The sequence below is a fragment of the Lipophrys pholis genome (assembly GCF_963383615.2).
Source record: "Lipophrys pholis genome assembly, chromosome: 5".
Taxonomy (NCBI): domain Eukaryota; kingdom Metazoa; phylum Chordata; class Actinopteri; order Blenniiformes; family Blenniidae; genus Lipophrys; species Lipophrys pholis.
The window spans coordinates 16615095-16635619 of NC_137628.1; the positions used below are offsets into that span (position 1 = coordinate 16615095).

Sequence of the window (20525 nt, forward strand, 5' to 3'; positions counted from 1 at the left end):
CCTTTAAATAGCTCAAGAACATCTGATAGATAAACTTCTATCTATACTGAGAGAGATGGAATGAAAGTCAAAACACAGTCCGAGTAGAAAGTAGAGAGAGCAGAGAGTGCAGCCAAGCGGGAGCTGGTTGAGAGCTCCTGTATTAGAGATCAGGGTGAACTGAGGACTATGGGAAGCTAATGGATGCTGGATGTGAAGTATAAATACTGCAGAAATCAGTTCTTTCATTCTAAGTAGTTAAAAACAAAAAACAAAAAGCTTTTTCAGAAAGAGCTTTACTCAAATTCCAACGTAATGACTTTCACATTTCACAATTATGTATGGTTTTTGTTTGTCTTAATATGCTTTTTGTATTGTCTTTTTAAAGGGGTAAAAAAAATGGGTCTCAGGGGATTAGAAAAGTGTGTCTTTGATCAGCTACCTCGTGTTTCAGAGCCCAGTGTAATACGGAAAGTCACTTCCCGTCTTTCAGACCAATACACACGTAGTACAGTAACTTAAATATGTGCATTCTAGGTTGTGTTATGATTAGGATGCAAGGATGCATCATATTTTTCATATCTTTCAGAAGGGCCTAACATTAATCCAACTTAAATTGTACCGCAATTGAATTAATTGATACATTTCCCCGAAACACATATTTTACTCACCATAAAGCACAGACAATCCATTATATCTTCAAATTAAGATATTTTACTTGTCAACAGTGCCGAAGATTAATTGTGTTGAAGGACACTTCCGGAAATCACCGTCTATAAACACCATCATTTTCTCTGCGTCACAGTTGGTTTAAAATTGTCTCAATCAAAATGAAAGCCGTTCTGTGGTCAGATTCCTTTTGAAGTTGTCCTGTGAGCTAATAAGGCGAGAGACGATCCAGCTTGTTAACAGTCAACAAGTTCAAAAGCCAGCATATCTCACTGAAAGGGGCTGCTTCAGTGCCTATGGTGTGTTTAGCTCAGACATTTAGAGAGGAACCATCAGTACTAGAAATGTAGACATTGATGAACCACAAATGTTTCCATCTGCACATCATCTTCTGCATTGATATATTTCAGCAAACATGTCATGTTTGTATCTCCTGTTATCCAAACCTTTCAGAAATAGAAAAAAAAGGCAGCTTTCTTGAGAAGTCAGCACATGTTTTAATTAAGTATCTGTTATTTATATTGTACATCATCATATTGTACAGTATCTGTTGGAACAATCAGATTCCATTTGCCAGTCGGTCATCTATCTATTCGAACTGGGAACACACAACTACAACACTATGCACGGCTATGTCCCAGTTTTTTTTTCTTCCCTGCAATCACTTATTTCCAAGAGTGCAACAGTCCTCCATGTCTTGTTACATCTCCTGTGGCTGCTGGAATTGCACTGCAGGTTTAATTGTGAGTACGGAAGGATGTAAGGTGTAAAATCAGCTCTATGGATTGAAGTTTGAGATCACACATGTGGGTCCTGCAGTAATAGAGATGCCTGCGGGCTATTAGTCTCTTATATTGTGCCCAAACTCAGTTGAAGGCAGCGTGAATAACTGATCCGTCTCAAATCCTCAGAAAGATTTCTGAAATATTTGTGCCTGGACAAGAACAGTGTGGCCAACCCTGATAAATGCAAATATCCGTGACGGACCATATGATCAAAGGTTGACCCAGGTGGTACTGCTGAATATAAAGTTCTCCTTTCAACACATCTGTAAACCTGGAGTGTACTTTAAAGTGGTTATACTGTAGCAATTCATTTCTCAAACTAAGAAGGACGTATGGAGGGACGATCATAAGTATTTGCACAGTCAGCATTATGAGCTATTCAGACTATGATAATATAGCTCATGCAGAGTCTGAACCTATTGGGACTGTTGTTTAAAGGCCCGGCTGATGTGCAAACATTATTTTACTGTGTGCCGTAGAGGTGCATGAATGATTATTGCATCAACCCATTTTTTTTTTTTTTACCAGTTGTCATGCGCTATGTAAGCAAACATGAATAATGACTTTATTACTGGTACTGGCTTTATCTGATTGAAGTATAATCTGTACTTTTAGCAGCCGTCTTTCCTACACTAAACCCTCTTTCTATTATCTGCACAGTTCACTACACCTTGCCAAGTGACATTATTAATGTCACTTAATGTTATTGTTTTATTGTATCACTTTTTGTGGAGTAAATATTGTTTTTGTGAGCAGCATGCTGAATTGACTCCAGGAAGAGTCGCTGTATTTCTCGCAGCTAATGGAGATCAAAATAAATACAAAAACCCAAAAATATACCGCTCTTTCCATTTCCGTCAACGCTTTGTGTTTTTATTGCTGTATAATCAGTGCTCAGCATTAACACCTGGTCTTATTGTTGGAGAATGAAGTGAGACCGTGCTTTTTGTTTGTTTATTTGAGTTTCACCTGGAGGTTCATTGTATATTGTTGCTTCCACCACACCCACCTTTACAGGCTTTTCTCCCTTTTATGGTGGGTCTTCCTGTTAAACAGGACTTGCTGCTGTGATGCAGTCTGACCTGTTCCTGTCGCATGTTTTCCATTGTTCATCATTGTTTTCAGTGGCCTTTACTCCAGAAAAAAAAGGTATTTATATCGGACTCAAGTCCAAGTCATTTATTTTTCCTTATAAATCCTACAGTGCATGCAGTGTTTTCACAAATATAATCAAAATTTGTCTCTCATGTTGTTATTTGATGAGAAACACATTCGATTTTGCTCGACTATGTAGGTTTGTGTGTATTTTCTCTTCGTTTTACTGCAGCTTAAGTGTTAAAGTGCCAATGTGGCAGATTTTGCAGAAGGATAAAGGGCTTATAAACAGACACAGACCTCGTGTGGCTCCGACCAGAAGCATTTCAAACTGTAACTGCAGCATTATTGCTCGCTGGAATGTACCAAGTAGGACAAAGGTATGAAAAAACACAAGTATTTCTTTTAAAAACATAAACACCAATGTTTGCATGTTTGTATACGTGTGTGAGTTAGAGAACATGAAAGTAATGTATAATCATGAATGATTGCCACAACAGTTTTATTGCAACTATTGTTGAATCTTAGATTCAGACTTAACATGCAATATACAGCAATTTGATACGTGCTAAATATGTACATGAAGATGTTTCATCTGGAAATTTCCAACTTCTACACCCCCTTTATAAAATGTCGCCTAGCGGGTAGATGGGCACATTCCCATCCATCATAGAGAAAACACAGCGGAGCAATTTGGACACCAGATTTCTGGGACTGTGCGAGAAAACTACACGGAGAACATACAAACTCCAAATAGAAAGACTCACTAGCACCATTTAGGCGCAGGGTTATCTAAAGTTTTATTTAGATGCAAAAAAACAACAACAAAACTAACACATGACTAAAAATCAATTAACAAGGTGAAAATGGTTTAGAAACATTCAAAAGACCGATACAGATAGTAGTGAAATTAAACTCAAACCTCTATATACTACTGACTATGATGTTTTTTTATAATTCCATGAATCTTCAGTTTTGAGTAAAATCCCTTTTTTGTGTGTTTGTAAATTCCAGCAATATCCAGGCTTTGCTGCAATTTGAATCTTTTAAATTTTGAAGGCATTAACCAGTCTTATGGCCGGCCACATTTTTGCTTAAAAGTTCTTCTCTCTCCATCCTTCACAGGAGGCCAAGTTTCATTCATTAGTCCAGTAGCTATCTGATAGCATTGGCCCGGCGCCATACAGTGCAAATACTCATACAGGGTCCTTCCTCTTTCGAAGATAATGAATTCTCCCCCTTCATCTCAGTGAGTCACATCATTTATTTATCTGAATCAGTATTTGTCTGGGAATAAACAGTTTCAGTGTGCAGATTAGGGAAGTGGAGTGGGAGACTCAGAGACACATAGAGGGGGGGGGGGGGAGAGAGAGAGATGGCTCTAGTTTCTGCTGCCAAGCCAGATCCGACTGTCAGAGCTGTGCCACTGGCTCTTGTCTGAGGCTGCTTATTTTCTGCTCTGCCTTTGTTTTGGCCCGACTGGCATCTCCATAGTAACAGCCAGAGAGTGGCGGGTCTGGCTGCGCTCGGCACTGTATGAAATGAAGTGGGTACATGCAGTGCTCTTAAGGGAGAGGCCTAAGATCAGAGAAAGGTGCTGTGAAGCTGTTTGCTTTTGCTCTTGACAGCCAGAACAATGATAAATAGCAGAGAATAAAGCATGATTACTGTGTGGAGAGAAAGGGGGTAAAAAAAAAAAAAGGCACAGAGGAGCTTGCACATGTTTTCTGTGATACTGTAATAGCCAGAATAGAGGACCAGTGATGCTGTGTTATGGGTAATAATGGGAGCAGAGGAAGAGAAGGGGGAGAGGGGTTAAAAATGCCTGTGGTTTCCACTGTTATCTCCCAGATTGCCTTGTTCCCATAAGCCAGCTTTGAATGGGCTGAATTAGCAGTGGCTGTCTGGAGCTGAAAGAATAGAGGGGAGTCAGCTGATTTAGCTTGCGGACAGCATTTCTTTCATTCCTCCTCTGCGCTGGACTGTTTCGCCCTTTTCTCCCCCTCTTTAGTTTTATCTATGTAGCTCCATCAGTATCTCACATTTTCTACTGTTGTGCGGGCTCCCTCTCTTCTCTCCCACTCCCCTTTAGCACATTGTCTTCGATAAGGTCCGAGCCAAATCATGCCTGACCTAAACACGAGCATGATATTGGAGGTTTTATTCTTTTGCTGAGCGAAATGCAGCAACAAACTTTGACCACCTTCTGAATTTTCCTTTCAAAAGAACAATTATATCACGTTTAAAAAAAAATGACATTGCAGTTTTCTTTTAAACAATTGTAAGTTTACAGCATCACATCACAGTTTTAGATGTGTCATGCTGAATCTGCTGTAAAGATTTTAACTTGCAAATGACTGATAAATGTACGTTTATAATATATTTCACCACTTGGGCAGGCTCTCCGGGCTTATCGTCATCAGTGAGAGTCACACACACACACACTCGCACACTAGGTGACAGTTACCATGCGTAACTTGCTCAGGGACACTTCGACGCAGGGCGAGATGGAGAAATGAACTTGCCAAGCTTGCAATTTGAAGATGTCCCGCTCTCTCAACTTAGCCAAAATTGCTCTGGTTGTCAGTTTTGCAGCTGCTATCTTTATTTCCATGTTGGATCTGACTAACTGAGGGAGCAATTATTGATTCCTTCAAACTGTACGTAGCTGCAGACAAGAGACACTCGGCCTGCAGAAGCGTCAGCCCACATCTTTTTAAACTTCACGGATGATTAAAACAAAACGTGTTACTGGACTTTCATAGCCACAGAGACCTTGAGTTAACCTTGAGAAAGTACCCTTGATCTTTGCCCAGTGCAACTGAGGCTAACAAACTTTAGTTGTTAATTACTTTATTATTATTTTAGTATGAATGGAAACAGTTTTCTTGTGTGCTCATTTTGCAATTTCCTGATTTTTAAGGCTTACAGAAACTATACCCATCCATTCATCTAGCTTCATTCAATTCAGAGTCATGAGGGGCTGGGGCTGATCCGATGTTGGTTATTGGCGAAGGCAGGGTACAGTCTGGGCAGGTCACCATCCATCACAGGCCAAAAACAAAGACACAGATTACCACATCCACACATGCTTATTGACACATGAATTTAGAGTCACCAGTTGAATTTACAACATGTTTTTAGTCTGTGGGAGACAACCAATGCTCACATGGGGAGTGCGTGCAAACTCATTACAGAATGGCTCCTATCCAGACCCGAACCGGAGACATACTTACTGTGAGGCCTCAGTCTTAACTGCACTGTCTCGCTGAAGCAAGAGTATTTGAAAATCAAAAGGCTTGTCTGATTGTATGTAATTTTAATTCAAATGTGTAGCTGATGGTTGAGGTCAAGTTTTCTGACTCTTGGGTGCTTAAATTCAATTTTGTACAGACAGACCAGGTGAACGAGAAGTAAAGAATGGCTTGATGGCCTCAACCAGTGACCTTTGAATTTTTCTTCATTTCTTATGATGATATCTTCTCTTTTATACCTTTTAGGATTTTCTTTTGCTTTTAATACCTATTCATCAGTGTTTCTTTCTCTCTGCTCATTCACATCGTCTTTTGATTGACCGTGTTCAGCCATAACGTCTCTTCTTACTGTTAATTTAAGGAAAAATTGAAGACCTCAACACAGCTGGCTCTATTGAAAGCTTTTTATTTGGAAAAAGAGCTGAAATGAACTCCTCTTCATTCCTCAGACAGTGTTGACAAACACTGAGGACCCAGTTTTATTTAAACCTGGCCGTCACTGAAACGACTGCCATTTAGTTTCTCTGGTGGTGGTCCGTCTCGAAATGACAAGAGTGGATCTGGCTGTCTCGTGAAGCCGCCAACAACTATGTCAACATTGGCTCGCCTAATTCACACGCTCAGTGGGAGACATCATCTCTTCCTGCAGGAGATCGAAAACATCAAGCTGAGACCAAGAGCTCATAGTGGGACTTCTCCAGCTCCTCTGAAAGGTTTCCAACAACACTGTAACCTATTGAACACAAAGACAAAAACTTTCAGACGAACTTGTACGAGACCCACGTCTCGACAGTGCAGCCCGATTTTTATAAAGAATTAAAAAAAGGTGGGCAGAGTTCAGAAAACAGTTCAATCATGATATATTTCATTATTTAAAAATGGTTTGGAGGTTTTTGTCTTGAACTTGCAGTCGTGTAGTGGAAAACATTTAGTTCAATGGTCTCTCTGTGCAGTTTGCATGTTCTCCTAGCGTGTGGGTTTTCTTACGGTACTCAACTTTTTTTTTTACACATTTTGTGACTTCATTTAATTCTTCAGTTTCAATAGATTTTCTTAATTAATGACTCAATTTTGGATTGGTTGCAGAATGTAGAAAACGTGGGATATGCAATAACGTTGAGTATTGTGATATTGATTTCAATGAATAACAACACAATTTTGTTTTGTTTGTATACTTGTTGCACATGTGCGTCTGCAGTTCCCACCAGCAGCCATGTAAAACCTTAGCAAGTTTGTTGGCTGAATTACTTGCCATTTATCTTTTTTTTTTTTTATTCAAATGTAACATTCTGTCATTAATTAATTGTACAGAGTAAATGCAATGTGCAAGGAAACATCATTTAAGTAGACTTGTGAAATGTGTTTTACATATTGTGTAAATTATAAATTCACAATAAATAGTGCAGCCCTCGTTCTATTGACCGAAATCCTCACTGGATATAATTTTATTGTCTTATTTTCATATTCGAGACACATAGGGGTATTCTTATGAACTGTCACCTCAAGAAGATCTCCATTCCGTATCAGAGAGAAGTTATTTGCAGAGTTTGCATGTTCTTAGCGTGTGTGCAATTCCTCCCACCGTCCAGAAACTGGTGATCAAAGTTCGGTCTGTTTGTGTCCTGTTTTGGACTTTTCCATCTGACCTGCCTTCACGCTTAGTCAGCTGGGTTTTTGCTGCAGCATCCTGCAACCCTAAATTGGATAAAGTAGTATAGAAAATATAGATGATAGAAGGAAGCTGATAAACAGTTAGATGTTATGTGAATCTCCCTAAAAACGATCACCCTCCACTAGCATCTGTGTTTCCCGATTGGGTGTTTGCAAAGTCAATGTTCTGTGACTGCCACTTGTGATTTTCTGAATATTAGTCTTCATGCAAACATGTTATGCAGTATACTAAATACAACAAGCAGTACCACACACAGCAGTGTGTCCAAGTTCCCTGCACAGATAATCTGATCAGAGCTGCTTGACAGTCTCCGAATGTTGGCCACGCGGTTTACTTGTGAAGCATTAAGATTTGTTTGTCACTTTTGCGTGGGCGAGAGTGTGATCAGCCTCTTGCTGCAGCGAACACAACCGTAAAATGAACATACATGAGATATAGGTGAAACAGTTGAAACCAATTAGCTCTCTCCTACAACATCCAGAATTGCATGGTTTGGAGGTTTTTCTTTTGCAGGCATGATGTTAATTAACTTCAAACGTCATCATTCACAGAAAGCGCTTTCAGGCACTTCAACATTAAGTTGAAAAACGAGTTGGCTCCGTCTTAGATATAGAAATGTTGACACTATAAGTGTTCTTTCAAACCAGCCACGTTCAAAACAGCCTCTGGATCAAGTCAAGATCTTCTTTTGGTAGGTTTCATCAGGAGAATTGATTCAGACTTTCATCATTTTGAGCCAGGAGCATGTCTGCTGGAGGTTACATGTCGGTTGAATTTGGCACCTTGGGATCATACTTTACCTCACAGAGATGAAAATACAGTGGGAAGAAGAGCAATGGCAGCGTCTCACATTAAGTCTGGCATCCATTCTGGTGTCACTCATCTGGTGTCACTCTGCCAAACTTCATCACCTTCGCGAATGCAGTCACTCTTGCTTTTTGACCACAAGCAGCAGGACAGTTTATTCAATAACGGAGGCCATTATGAGCCTGCTGAAATATGCTTTTTATACAGCTGGCTGCCTGTGCTGTGTGAGGCAGAAAGCGGAGGAGAGCAGGTGCTCAAGTGTATAATGATGATAATTTCAATTCACACAACAACATAAGCAAAAGGAATATTTTTATCCAGACCTGTGCAAGATTTTCAGTGGGTGTGAGAAATGCTGCAGTGTAAGACTGCACTCAAAAGTTGAAGTGTCGCCAGTTTGTCGTTGTAAATAACAATAAAAGCACAGTAACACAAGAGAAGAAGAACAAAAGTTGAATAAGTGTGACCATGTTCACTTTTCATCTGCCTAAAACTTCTGCACACTACTGTACATGCAAGTGTGGCATTTCACGTGGATCAATACTCACCAACGTGTGCGTGTGTGCGCGTGCAACGTGTGTGAACGATTGTGTATATGTGAGCAAGCATTTTGCTGCATGTGCTGGGATGACTCAGAGCTGTTGCTGGCAGACAAGGTGAATGTGTTAAGCCCCTTGAGCCAGCCAGTTGATTAGAAATGTGGTTTGAGATGATAACTGAATTAGCGTCTTCCCTCAGTCAGACACTATTTTTCTTACAGATATTTTTGGGCCCAAGAGACTTTTATTTCCCTCTACGGCACCAGAGACATTCAGCATACTGACACAGTTGTATTCTTAGGAAGGACGTTCCTTTATTTTCATTCCACACATATTGCCTCGAGTTAATTCCATTTTTATCTTCGGGATATGAAATAATGCTAATTTATAATCAGATATCAAAACATGAATGCAGAATCTGTTGACAAAGTGACAGCATTTTTACAACAGAGTTTTCCTAATTCCAGGCAGCACAGTGGAGGACTAGTTTGCACTCTCGTCTGACAGCGAGAAGCTGGGCTGGAGACGATCCCAGTTGGTTCACAAGTCCATTATGGAGCAAATGGGGAGAGACACAAATTTCACAAAGTCACATTCACACCTACCAATTTATAAAGGGTCAATGATTGAATTCAATTGAATTAAATTTTATTTAGAAAGCACCAAATGCCACACCGTTATCTCTCAGCGCTTTTACAGAGGAAAACTCAACTGTTCCACATGAACAAGTCTTAGAAAGTCTCCACAGAGGCTTCATGAGAAAATCACCCTCGGTGGCTGCACGCTGGATGCATTTTACAGGCGTTCATAAAGGTATTGATACAAGTCTTTATCACTCGACGATTTCGTGACACGTGAATGTTTTTTTTCATTTTCTTACGTCCCTCTCGTAAACGAGATGCTGCATCTCAAGGGGCTTTCCTCTCAATAAATTCAAATTCATTCGCTTCATTATGAGATAAACAAGCTATTATTAAATTGGAATGATACAAGGAGTTTTAAGCTAAGAATCCAAAAACCTTGCAAAACTATGGATATTTGTGAAAACTAACGCTTCTTCCAGAGAGCAAAAAAATCCAAACAAAACCACGCTAAAACTACCTTGTTGAGATTCAGTGTTGAGAAGTGGTCCTTTCGCCACTAGGTAAGAACTCTACAGACTGGTTTAGGAGTTTCTGATCTCAGTGGTGCAGAAATATACCGGTGTGTTAGTGCCAGCTTGAATCTGCAGCCTTTTCGTTATTAGTTATTCTCTCTCCCTTCAGGCCAGCCTGACTCTACTGATCTGTTCTACCATGTTCTGTAGCTACAACTCGCCGAGCCACACATGCCAAACACCCCCTCTCCTTCCTATTCCCATTGTTACAGTGAATTCAGATTCTTTCTTGCTTTGATGCTACAAGTTCCCCCCCAATACACACACACACACACACACACACACACACACACACACACACACACACACACACACACACACACACACACACACACACAAAGCCACACTCCCACTCACTCCCCGTTGGAAACATTACACATGAATGCGAGCCACCAGGAATCAGCAGGGCCTGGATAGCAGCATATGTTTTCGTGTAGGTATTGGAGTGTGAAGATCCCTTGAGGGAGGTTGTGCTTCTGCCAGCAGACAAAGAGGGCACAGGGCCAGTGAGATTTGCAGTGGCGACACTCGAGACATGTTGTACTGATAACAAAGAAGTCACTGTTACAGAGGTGAGGTTCAAATGGGAAGAATTTGGAAGATCAAAATGTCTCCGTACAGAGACGCCGACTCAAAAACGAATCTATGTGGTTGTTGCTGATTTTATGTCGGTTATATAAGATAAGAATTATGTGATTTTTGGAATTTTATTTGACCACTTTATTGAATGTTTTACTGAAAGAAGAGATGATGTCATGCCCCATTTTATCTCTCTGATCAGGGATAAGTGCAGTGCCAGTAGAAAGTTACTTACTTCATATGCCATGTTTTCATACAGTGCGTCTTCACCTTGAATCACCCTTAATTTCCTTCCACCCCTACAAGAATTTCTGATGTGTTTTGACAGTTACTACTACATGGGAGTGTGTGAATCGCTGTGCCAAACTGTGCATGTTGAGATATCCTGTGCTGGTGCGGTAGGCAGAGACAGGCTGGTGGGATGAGAAGACGGCAGCATATGAAAGCCGTAGGTGGGAATATGGGTATAATGCAGCCATGCAGAATCTCAAGACAATCACAGAAACAATCTGCTCTTGTTTTCAGCCAGGCTGTGAGAATGTGGCGCTGACTGTACAAACACAAGCACACTCATCGCCTCCACCTGGTGAGCTCCTCGGGATCCCACAGTGATGAAGTCGAATGATTACCAGTCCCAAGGACATGACTGTTTTTGTAAACGGATAGTTTTGGACAGCTTTCTTTCATGTGCAACAACGCCTCGCTTGGGATTGTAACAACCAACAGATCTGACCCTTACCTGACTGCAATGGTTTATCTGTAATTTGACTATTCTGTCATTGCAGCTGCACGTCCGTGAATCTTCAGGGATGTGCCGAAAATGCAATGTTCTTGTACAATTACCACGAGGCCTTGTGTGGGCTTCCTGCTCCTGTGATGCGATAGTTCCTGCGCTCTGTTGATGGTTGTGATGTGCACCTCTTTGGCCGCTCATTGCTCAGTGCGCGAGTAAACAGAAAGGAAAAGAGAGAACAAAAGAGTTTGAGGGAAACTGCGTTCTTTTCAAAGTGACCTTGGCTCTTTTTACACCCCACGGACTTTCAGAAGTCTCTCAGTATGCTGGAAATGGCTTCACATAAGGATCCTGAACCATTGGTCTGAACACAAAAGTTACTATCAACACTCATAATAACCTTTTTTCTCTTTGTATTTGTGTTCAAATTCCAAAGCTCTTACCTGCTAGCCCCTCGGGGTGCTGGGTCGTACGCTAAATTAGATCAGTACTTTGTGCTGTAATCGGCCAACACTAACTTGGACTGAAAAACGAAATAAAATTGGCTCGAGAAACAAAAAGCACGAGAAACATGCTGCTACACTTGCCTGCAAATAAAAAGAAAGTGTCTTGAATGTAAGTAAGCCTTTGGATGCTTCTCTTGGTCTGTTTCACTTTTACTTGCTGTCTGTAATTTCTCCGTATCCTGCTTGCTGCTATGACACTCCAGTCACTTTAGAGAACAAAGTAAACATAGCTATATAAGCTTGAGCATGCCGAGCTTTAAAATCTGGGCTGATATGTTAAAACGTTAGAAATCAATTACACTGCCAGCGGCATGGAGATGCCACTGGTAATTTTGCCCTGGAGCTCCAGGAGGAAGCTGAATGTGGCCTAGATCTGTTAGTATCAAGACTTTTTTTGAGGTAATACCCGGTGCGACAATTGAAAAACTTAGTGCTTCCGAATATTAGTATTCACTTTTTATTGCTGCCCCCTCCCCACAGCACACGCAAACACATCTATTTTTGGCAGGCGAAAGCAGAGCTGAAGCAACCTTGTGGTGGTATTCATTATTCCCCAGGAGCTAAATAAAGAGCCACAGAACACAAAGCTGTTTCTTTCTGTGTCTCCCCCCCCCCCCCCCCCCCCCCGTGTTCACCGGCAGTGCATACTGTAAGGCACCTTACTCTCTACTGTACATAATTCTGTGTGTTAGACATGCACATCCACAGTTTTATTTTCTATTGCCGTCTTTCTCACTGTTGTTTTGTCACAGGTCTGGCTGACAGGTTTTTCCACGTTGTTGTGGAGGAAGGCACCTTCTGAAATGTGCTTGGAAATCCAGGGTTTTGATCTATTATGAAGTGAGGATGAAGTATCAAAGCACATTTTGATCTTATTCATCTTTCTGTTGGGTTGTCAGCACTGGAGAAATCTTTGAAATTGACCTTCTTGGCACAACATTCTTTCCAGGTAAATTGACTGTGTATAATATGGAAGGCTGAATAGTAAAAACCACAAAGAATTGGAAATGACCTTATCTAGTGTGAAGATCAAATCAGCCATGTAATAGAAAAGGCATTTGTTGGTCTTTAAGTGTTTTACTCAACGACACAGATTTTGAAATGAACATGTCGGACTATGCTGGCCCCTTTTTTATATGCAGGTGTGGTTACAAGGGCTTGAAGACAAAGTGGCGGCAGTCTTGCACTCAGATTTATCTAAAACATATTTCATAGCTTTGGGAATTCTACAAACTTGATTACAAAATCCATTAAAAAAAAACCTGGTACATTGTGTTCTCCAACATCTTCTTGTTGCTATCTCTCCGATGAGAGTAGCTGGGACAGACTCAAATGACCTAATGTGTTCGCTGTAGAACAGGCTAAATGAAAACATGTATCGATATAGAAATGCTTCAAGTACAAGATAATTGAGCTAATGCTTTATCTTTAAGCCACTCTGTGACTGATAAAAAAAGAAAGAAAAAAGCCCTCTGTTCCCACATCTTTGTTAGGGGGAATGAGGCCAGGGTTGCCTTGGTAATGTTTGTAATCTAGTCTGTCTCTCAGGGTCTGAGAATTGTTCGCCTTTGTCACTCAGAGAAGGGATAAGAGGAAAAAAGAGAGATACACTCACACTGGAGAAAAAGAGTCGGCTTAGCTGCAAATATGCAAAAGCATGATCAGATAGATTTCTGCCATTGATAGACTGTTGCTGTGGAAGTTAACACTTTTGTTCTATTCACATACGATATGTGACATCCATAAAAAGCAAACTCCCTCTGATTTTAGGAAACATTAGAGTTTAATACTGCTTAAGTTTTTCTTTTATATTTACCAATTGAAATAATCTGACCCAAGTCTTTAGTAGTGATTGTTGGTTCTATTTTATCTTATTTTTTTCCATTCAGGTAAATACTCCTCCCTATGTGAAAAATGCCCCTGCTATGTTTCATGGTGCCCAGGTGCAGACGGATCACTTTGCAGCAAATCTCAGGTCAGACGGAGGCTCCGTCTGCCATTCTGCCCGTGCACATAGATTGTGTCCTGTGGCTTTTATCTCAAGTAAGATGGCATTAAATATACTAAGATGCTGCAATTGCATTTCACTGTGATTGAAGTGTTGATGTACTTTTTTTTTTTTTCCCAGTGTTTTTATCCACTTTGTTGAGGAAAAAATAAAACATTAAAGACAAGGCCAACTCTGAAAATGGGCCGAGGTGCAGTTTTCAAAACAGACAGCCACACAAGCTTATTGGGCTTTGTGCTTTTGCCTCATTACAAATTCTGCAAAGAGCCATCCTTGAAAAGTTTTCAAAGATGCCAAAAGCAGCTCATTGTTCAAAGTGAATGCAGCAGTGATTGGATTTTGTTTGAACAAAAGAAGGGCTTCATCAAAGTTGGATTGCCATTATTTCCAAAGAGCCGATGCGGGGCTGGTGCAGGAAGTCTCAATCCCCCATGAGAAGAAGGTTGAGACCGGGCCCTGCTTCCTCAGTGGATTATGCTGCTTGAAGTCAGAGTGACACAAAAGTTTGAACCTGAATATGTTTTCTAATTGAGGAGAGGAGCACTTAATGATTTCTCTGAAGTGATGCTTAAAACCTCATCATGAATAAACAGAACACTGCGCATCATTCGCATCCCAAAGTGGTGCACAGAAGCAATAGGCTCATGCTTTCTCTGGAGAAGAGTGCTCCCCGCGTAATCGGTGTCAAGCCGTCACTTGAGCTCAAATATTTCTATGTGTTGAAGTTGCTGCACATAATTTGCGTGAATGATCGTTTAATAGTTCTATAATTTGATTGTGAAACAATGCGCAACCTTTAGCAGGTATCCAGAGAGAAATATATTACATTTGAATGAATTGTAAGGGGTAGCTTGACGCTTTCCACCACTTATACAATCACTTTATCCGAGTTAGGTTTAGGTTAAGGTCTCATGAACTGAAGTCTCTTCCAGGTAACATCGGGAAAAGAGCAGGGTAGACACTAAAGAGCTTTCCATTGGCTGGCTGTTTACTTTTCCCGGTGTCTCAATGCATGAACTCGGAGTCCTATTATATTTATTATTTTTTGGGGAATAATCACTCCTAGAGCCTTGGGTTTTCCTGCTGACTTGATAAATCTCACCACATAACTACTTGAAAGAGCAGTTCCCAACATTCTCCATCTCGCTTTTTCCAAGTGGAAGTTTTCCAGAGAAAATCACTGAACCCCCAGAATCAGAGATCTCCATGTAGACTGCATGTAGACTGGTAAAAGTGACTGATCTCATGAACCATGCTCAAGCAATAAAATAACCCGCATAAGAAAAAATCATTACAGGCCTGTTTGTGAAAGATTATAGACGGACATCAGTAAAGAATCTCCACACAATTCTGAATGAGTTTTAATATAAAAGTAATTTGAAATGCGTACAGAATGATACCATCTCTGTATGAACACAATGGGATATTTCTCTGCTGTTAAATGTCAATGACCATTACATGAGTTAGCAGTATTATCAAATATGAACAAACACCACACCCGGAAGTCTGACTCGACAGTGGAAATACATGTAATCACAGACTTTGGCTCGAGTAACTGCTTGTGTTAAGTCAATCATTTTAACGCTCGGTGTCAACTGACATCTTCAATATCAGCTGTGTAAGACAAAGATTCAGCAACCTGTTGCTGTGTTTCCCCAAGTCATACTTGTCCATCTTTTATTCATCGGCATCATTTTTTTTTCTTATTATTTATCTTTGAAGTGTTTCTCCCCTCCTGCAGAGACCGACACAGCACGTTGGGTATCGCTGCTTTTTAGTCTTCTCAGCAGTCATCATCATGACAGTGATGATGTTTGACAAGTCAAACATTTCTGTGGGTTCTGTCTGTGTTGCCGCGTACAGTTTATCGTTGAAGCATTTCATCTCTCCCACACAAATGCAGAAAAATCCCTCCTCCAACAGCTCATGAATCACATGTGTGGGACATCATAAGCTGATTCATTTCAATCTTTTGCTGCTGGGGATTTATCTCATTGCCGTTGAAGCCTATGGGGCAACAATGTGTCCACGTTCACTCTTGCTATAGCAACAGTCTATAGCAGGGGTCTGAAACCTTTTTGACCTAAACACCACATCAAATTTAACTGGAGCCTCAAAACACATTTAACCTTTAAAATGAGGCTCTTCGGGTTGCACATATAGTTTTTATATATGAACATAAAGTGTGTCTATGTTGCATTTATGAAGTTTCATTTATAGTTCCAGAGCTTAAACATTTCACGACATTTTGAGCTGTTTCTGTACCTGATTTTAGAGGTTTCAACCTTCGTTTTCAGTATTTCATTTTTTCTTTTTTTGGGGGGGGGGGGGGTTAAAGCAGTTTTGTTTAGTTTTTCCCCCCACTTGAAAAGCTAGTCATTTTAGTTTGGGTTTTTTAAAACTGTTTTTAGCAGGTCTCCACCCCACCCACTTCTTCTACTCCCAATGTTAGCATTTTTTTTTTTTTGTGTGTGTGTGTGGGCCTTTTTTGAAAGCCCTTTTAAGACGGCAGCTAAAAGCCTTTTGAAAATGACTGTGTGTGTGTAAATAAAATGAAAACAAGATAAACTGTTTATTTTGGTATCATTTTGTGAAAAGCCACTACTGAAGAGCCACATGTGGCTCCAGAATTGCAGGTAGCTGACCCCTGGTCTATAGTATGTTTGCAAATTCAAATATGCTTTAGAAGGAATTGTACTATTAATTTAAAAAATTGATCATGGGCTTTATTTGGGGGGGGGGGGGGGGGGGGGGTTAACTTAGGTTAATGCCTTTACACTATGTCATTATGACAGCAAATTTGCCAGACATAGAGAAATGTATGTGCATGACTTCAGAGTGTGATACTATAAACAAGTACAAGAATAAAAACTGATACAATCCTCAGAAAGAGGCCACGGCTGATTCTTTTTCAACTGTCCTGAATCCATGTGAAATCGTCAAGTAATACTTTAATAGTCCATCAAAAACCCTGCTTCATCGGCTGATGATGCTCGCTTTTGGTTGACATGTTTCGTGCTATTGATCAACAAGTTATAGTGTACCTTATAGTGCCGTGTACCACTAGCAGTACAACAGAATATATATATATATATATATATATATATATATATATATATATATATATATTCAATGAATGTTGAATAGAGTTCACTAAATAACAGCCCCCAATGTCCTTTACAATGTTAGTCAAATTCACAACAATGGAGTTGGCTGCCGTGCAAAGGCACTCAGTCCATATATTGGGAGCAGTTTGGGGTGCTCAAGGACATTTCAACATCTGGAGATATGCAGCATCCAAACTGAAACTTTCTAATTGAGAGACGACATGCTCATGCAGCCCATAAACTGCAAATGTGTAAACACACTTTTGAAAACATCTCTCCTACTTCTCGCTGATATTAGATACTGACAAATCCTGCCTTCATGTCATTTACAAGTAAATACTGATGTAAATCTGCACAGCTTTGCTTCAGGGAAGCACATAGCAACGATCCTGCAGCAGGTAATAAATAAATAAAGAGGAAATACTGTTTGCACTCCGTCAAACTGCTTCTAAACACAACTTTAGCTCCAGGTCACATTTCCGTAAAAACTGTGTGTGCGTGTGCTTGTGTGTGGGAAGTAGTAAACCGCCCTATTAAACTCAGATTCCTAAACTAAAACATTGCACCATTAACTACATTGACTCGAGGCTTGGTTTTACTTGGTCAATTGCACTTTTCACTGCCTTAAGACAGCAATGTAACAGCAAAACTCCTGACTACACCTCATTTCAAGGCCAACCCGCCCACTGGCACTCAGTTTTGGACAAGTGCATTTGCTATTTGGGTATTGCGGGTGTAGCTTCCGGAATATTCACAACTGCACGAGTCTGAAACGAGCAAGAATCCTTTTTGTGACATCTCTTATTTGACTCTCTTGTAAATAAAGACAACTTTAGTGGGTATAGTTGCTTATAAGGCTTGCACCATATCAGCTGAATGCTCAATATGGTTTATTATTGTCCAGTATTACAAGAACAATATGAGTTGTGATAAATACAAACATAAGGACGTATTGTTAATGTCTGTACATTGAGATAATCTTTTTCTTAATAACTAAATAACTCAGTGCAGATTATCCAATCTTTTGTAAATTATATTTGACATGTTGCTTATTTATCAATGTACTTCTTTCATTAGGAAAAATGTTATACCATAGGTGCAGAGTTTTAAATCCCACTGCTGACAGGTGACCACTGCAGGCTTCTGAGGGAGACCATTGTGTTTTTTTTAAATATATAGTTTTAGAATTATAATTATATGAAGTGCTGACTGTAATGGTATTCTACTTGTGTCTCTGTCAGCAGGGACCAATTCCGGCGGAGAGTCCAACCAGTCCTGGTGTAACAAGCACTCAGCAGCCTCGAGGTCGACACAGTTTTGTCCAGGAACACTTCCAGGCTCAATACAGGTGAGAAGCACTGACAGGAACAGCAGCGCTGATGCTTCTCAAAGCTTTTTGTTACTTTCAAAAATTGCTGAGTCTTCATTGTTTGTTGACCTTTAAGTTGTGAACAATGTCAAATCTAGTCTCTCATCCTTTGCAAGTTTCAGTATTATTTATTTCTTTCTTTTGATTATATTTTTTTCATTGAAACCAAGAAAAACCTAAGCTTTTAGTCAGAAGTAGGACAAGAACAAATTTTGGAAAAAAGGTCTCTAGTCTTTTATCAATTATGCAGTGTGCTGAAGCTATATATAATGTCCCGGGGTTGCATTTGAATAAACACAGAGTGCAACACATACCATTAAAGAGAAAATCTATTCAGCACAGGTGAGAATGTATTTTCTCTCCTGTGGATACAAATCAGTACCTTGAAGAAGTAGGTCAGACAGACCTGTGAAGAATTCGGGGGATTTATCTTGAGTGCTGGCTTCTGGCTCTCTTTTCTCCGTTCACAGTAGAGGGTTGGAATCTGGGCTTTTCTCGTTTAATGGAATTGACTCTCGACCTTACAGAGATCTTCGCCTGTGATCAGCTCACTTCTCACTGTAACTTAAAAATGTAATTTAGGCTGAATACACGTATCGAGAGAACATTATGCCTTTTAATAAAAAGATTGAAGCAAAAACATCCTTCCATCCATCCATCCATCCGAGCATGCAATTGCCACACTTGCCCACAAGGAAAGACCCCCAAAGTCTTTTTTTTTTTAAGTCTTTCCTGTCCTTAGTTGTGAGTTGAGAGCACTAACCACTCAATCACTCTGCAACCCAAATTGTACTCTCATTAGAAGTTATGCCAAAAACCAAAATAGCACATTTTATTTCACATTTTGTGTTCTTAATAAAAATGGTTAGAGTACTCATTTCTGCTCATTACTAAATTAAATCAGACATGTTTTATGAACTTCTCTTGGGGGTGGGGGGTGCAGAGAGGTGCATTATGAGTATCTGTCACAGCAAACTTTTGAAAGGAACTCCAGCTCACCGCAGTCTCTCTAGTGACTCAGACCTACGTTCGGATGTATCCAGCAGGGATATAACAACTACTGTGTAGCACAGGTCACTAATGCGAAATATATATGGAAGGACAACCAAGGTGACTATTAGTGAAGTCGGTCCATGCTGTTTCAGGTAATGCTCTCATTCTGGTGCACTGTGGAGAGTGCAGGAGACGAGTGTCGCCTGTTTTAGGTGGTCAAAAGATCCACATATGCTTTAGTACGGATGTAAACTACTGATTACTTTTCACAACATGCTTATATTGTCACCATAAAATAATAATTTAGAATAAAGCCAACAGAAATCTATAAAAATTAGAAAAAAAAACCAGTCATGGTGGAATAGTAGGGCCTTGGTTATCGCACCTGCTTCACAATGAGGTTCAAACCTGCTGGATCACTTTCTGGGTGGAGTTTGAATGTTCTTTCTCCGTTTGTTTCTCCTTTCTGGTCCATGTTAGGTGAATTGATGACGTGTTTTGTTAAATTACTTCGGCTTATCAGACAGAACCACAAAAATGGCCACACGATGAAGTGCTCATTACTATTTGTTGCTAAATTAAATTGTCAACTAAAACAGATATAGTAATGTTTTAGGAACTTCTCCTGGAAAAAGTGTGTATTCCACAAAAACAACAAACGGAGACATCTCTGCCATATAAATCTCTTGCTTAGAAATTCCCTAGTTATTATAAATACATTACTAAACTCTGCCTAAACTGAATTAAGCCAAGCATTGTCTAAACTCAGAGCAGGTAAAACAAACATCTGCACTTCGAAATGTCAGTTTATCATCTCGAATGAAGAAATCCAAAACAGATTACGATGGTTTAGCAATATGGAAAAAGCAAATTATCTTCAACCAAGATTACAGAAAAGACCTAAATGCTCCCTTTCCAGTATTTTCCTGTATCTGTGGATTTGTGCACGAGAAATGGTGTGTTAGCCCGGTGAAGGACTGGACATATGGAACTTTAGGATTCAAAAGATTGTCTCAGTCGTACAACAGAGCACTGATGTCAACAACACTGACATGAAAGAAAGGTTGTTAGCTGAGGAGATGGTTTATTAAAAGAGCAATGAAAATATACTGACAACTGAACTAATCTTCCATGTACTCCAGCTACCAAAATAAGTATGCCAGTTTCATAAAATATTAACATCTTAAAGTATATAGCAATAAAAATCCAATACATTTATCACCAAAACGTTTTTGAAAGAATCGCTTTAAATAAGCCTCAAAGTGACATTGAGT

The 20525-nt window shown here is 39.9% G+C and overlaps 1 protein-coding gene across 2 annotated transcripts in view; it reads left to right on the forward strand.

Moving 5' to 3' along the window:
- Window positions 1–20525, forward strand: part of usp43a (ubiquitin specific peptidase 43a) — a gene marked incomplete at its 3' end in the record, with an annotated part of 121758 nt that overhangs the window by 27272 nt on the left and 73961 nt on the right. Inside the window, exon 3 of one of the 2 annotated variants that reach the window (XM_080464622.1) lies at window positions 18134–18237. In XM_080464622.1, the coding sequence (XP_080320748.1) occupies window positions 18134–18237 (104 nt within the window). Of the gene's footprint in view, window positions 1–18130; window positions 18238–20525 lie in introns of both variants that reach the window. The other variant, XM_080464621.1, reaches the window with a different exon arrangement.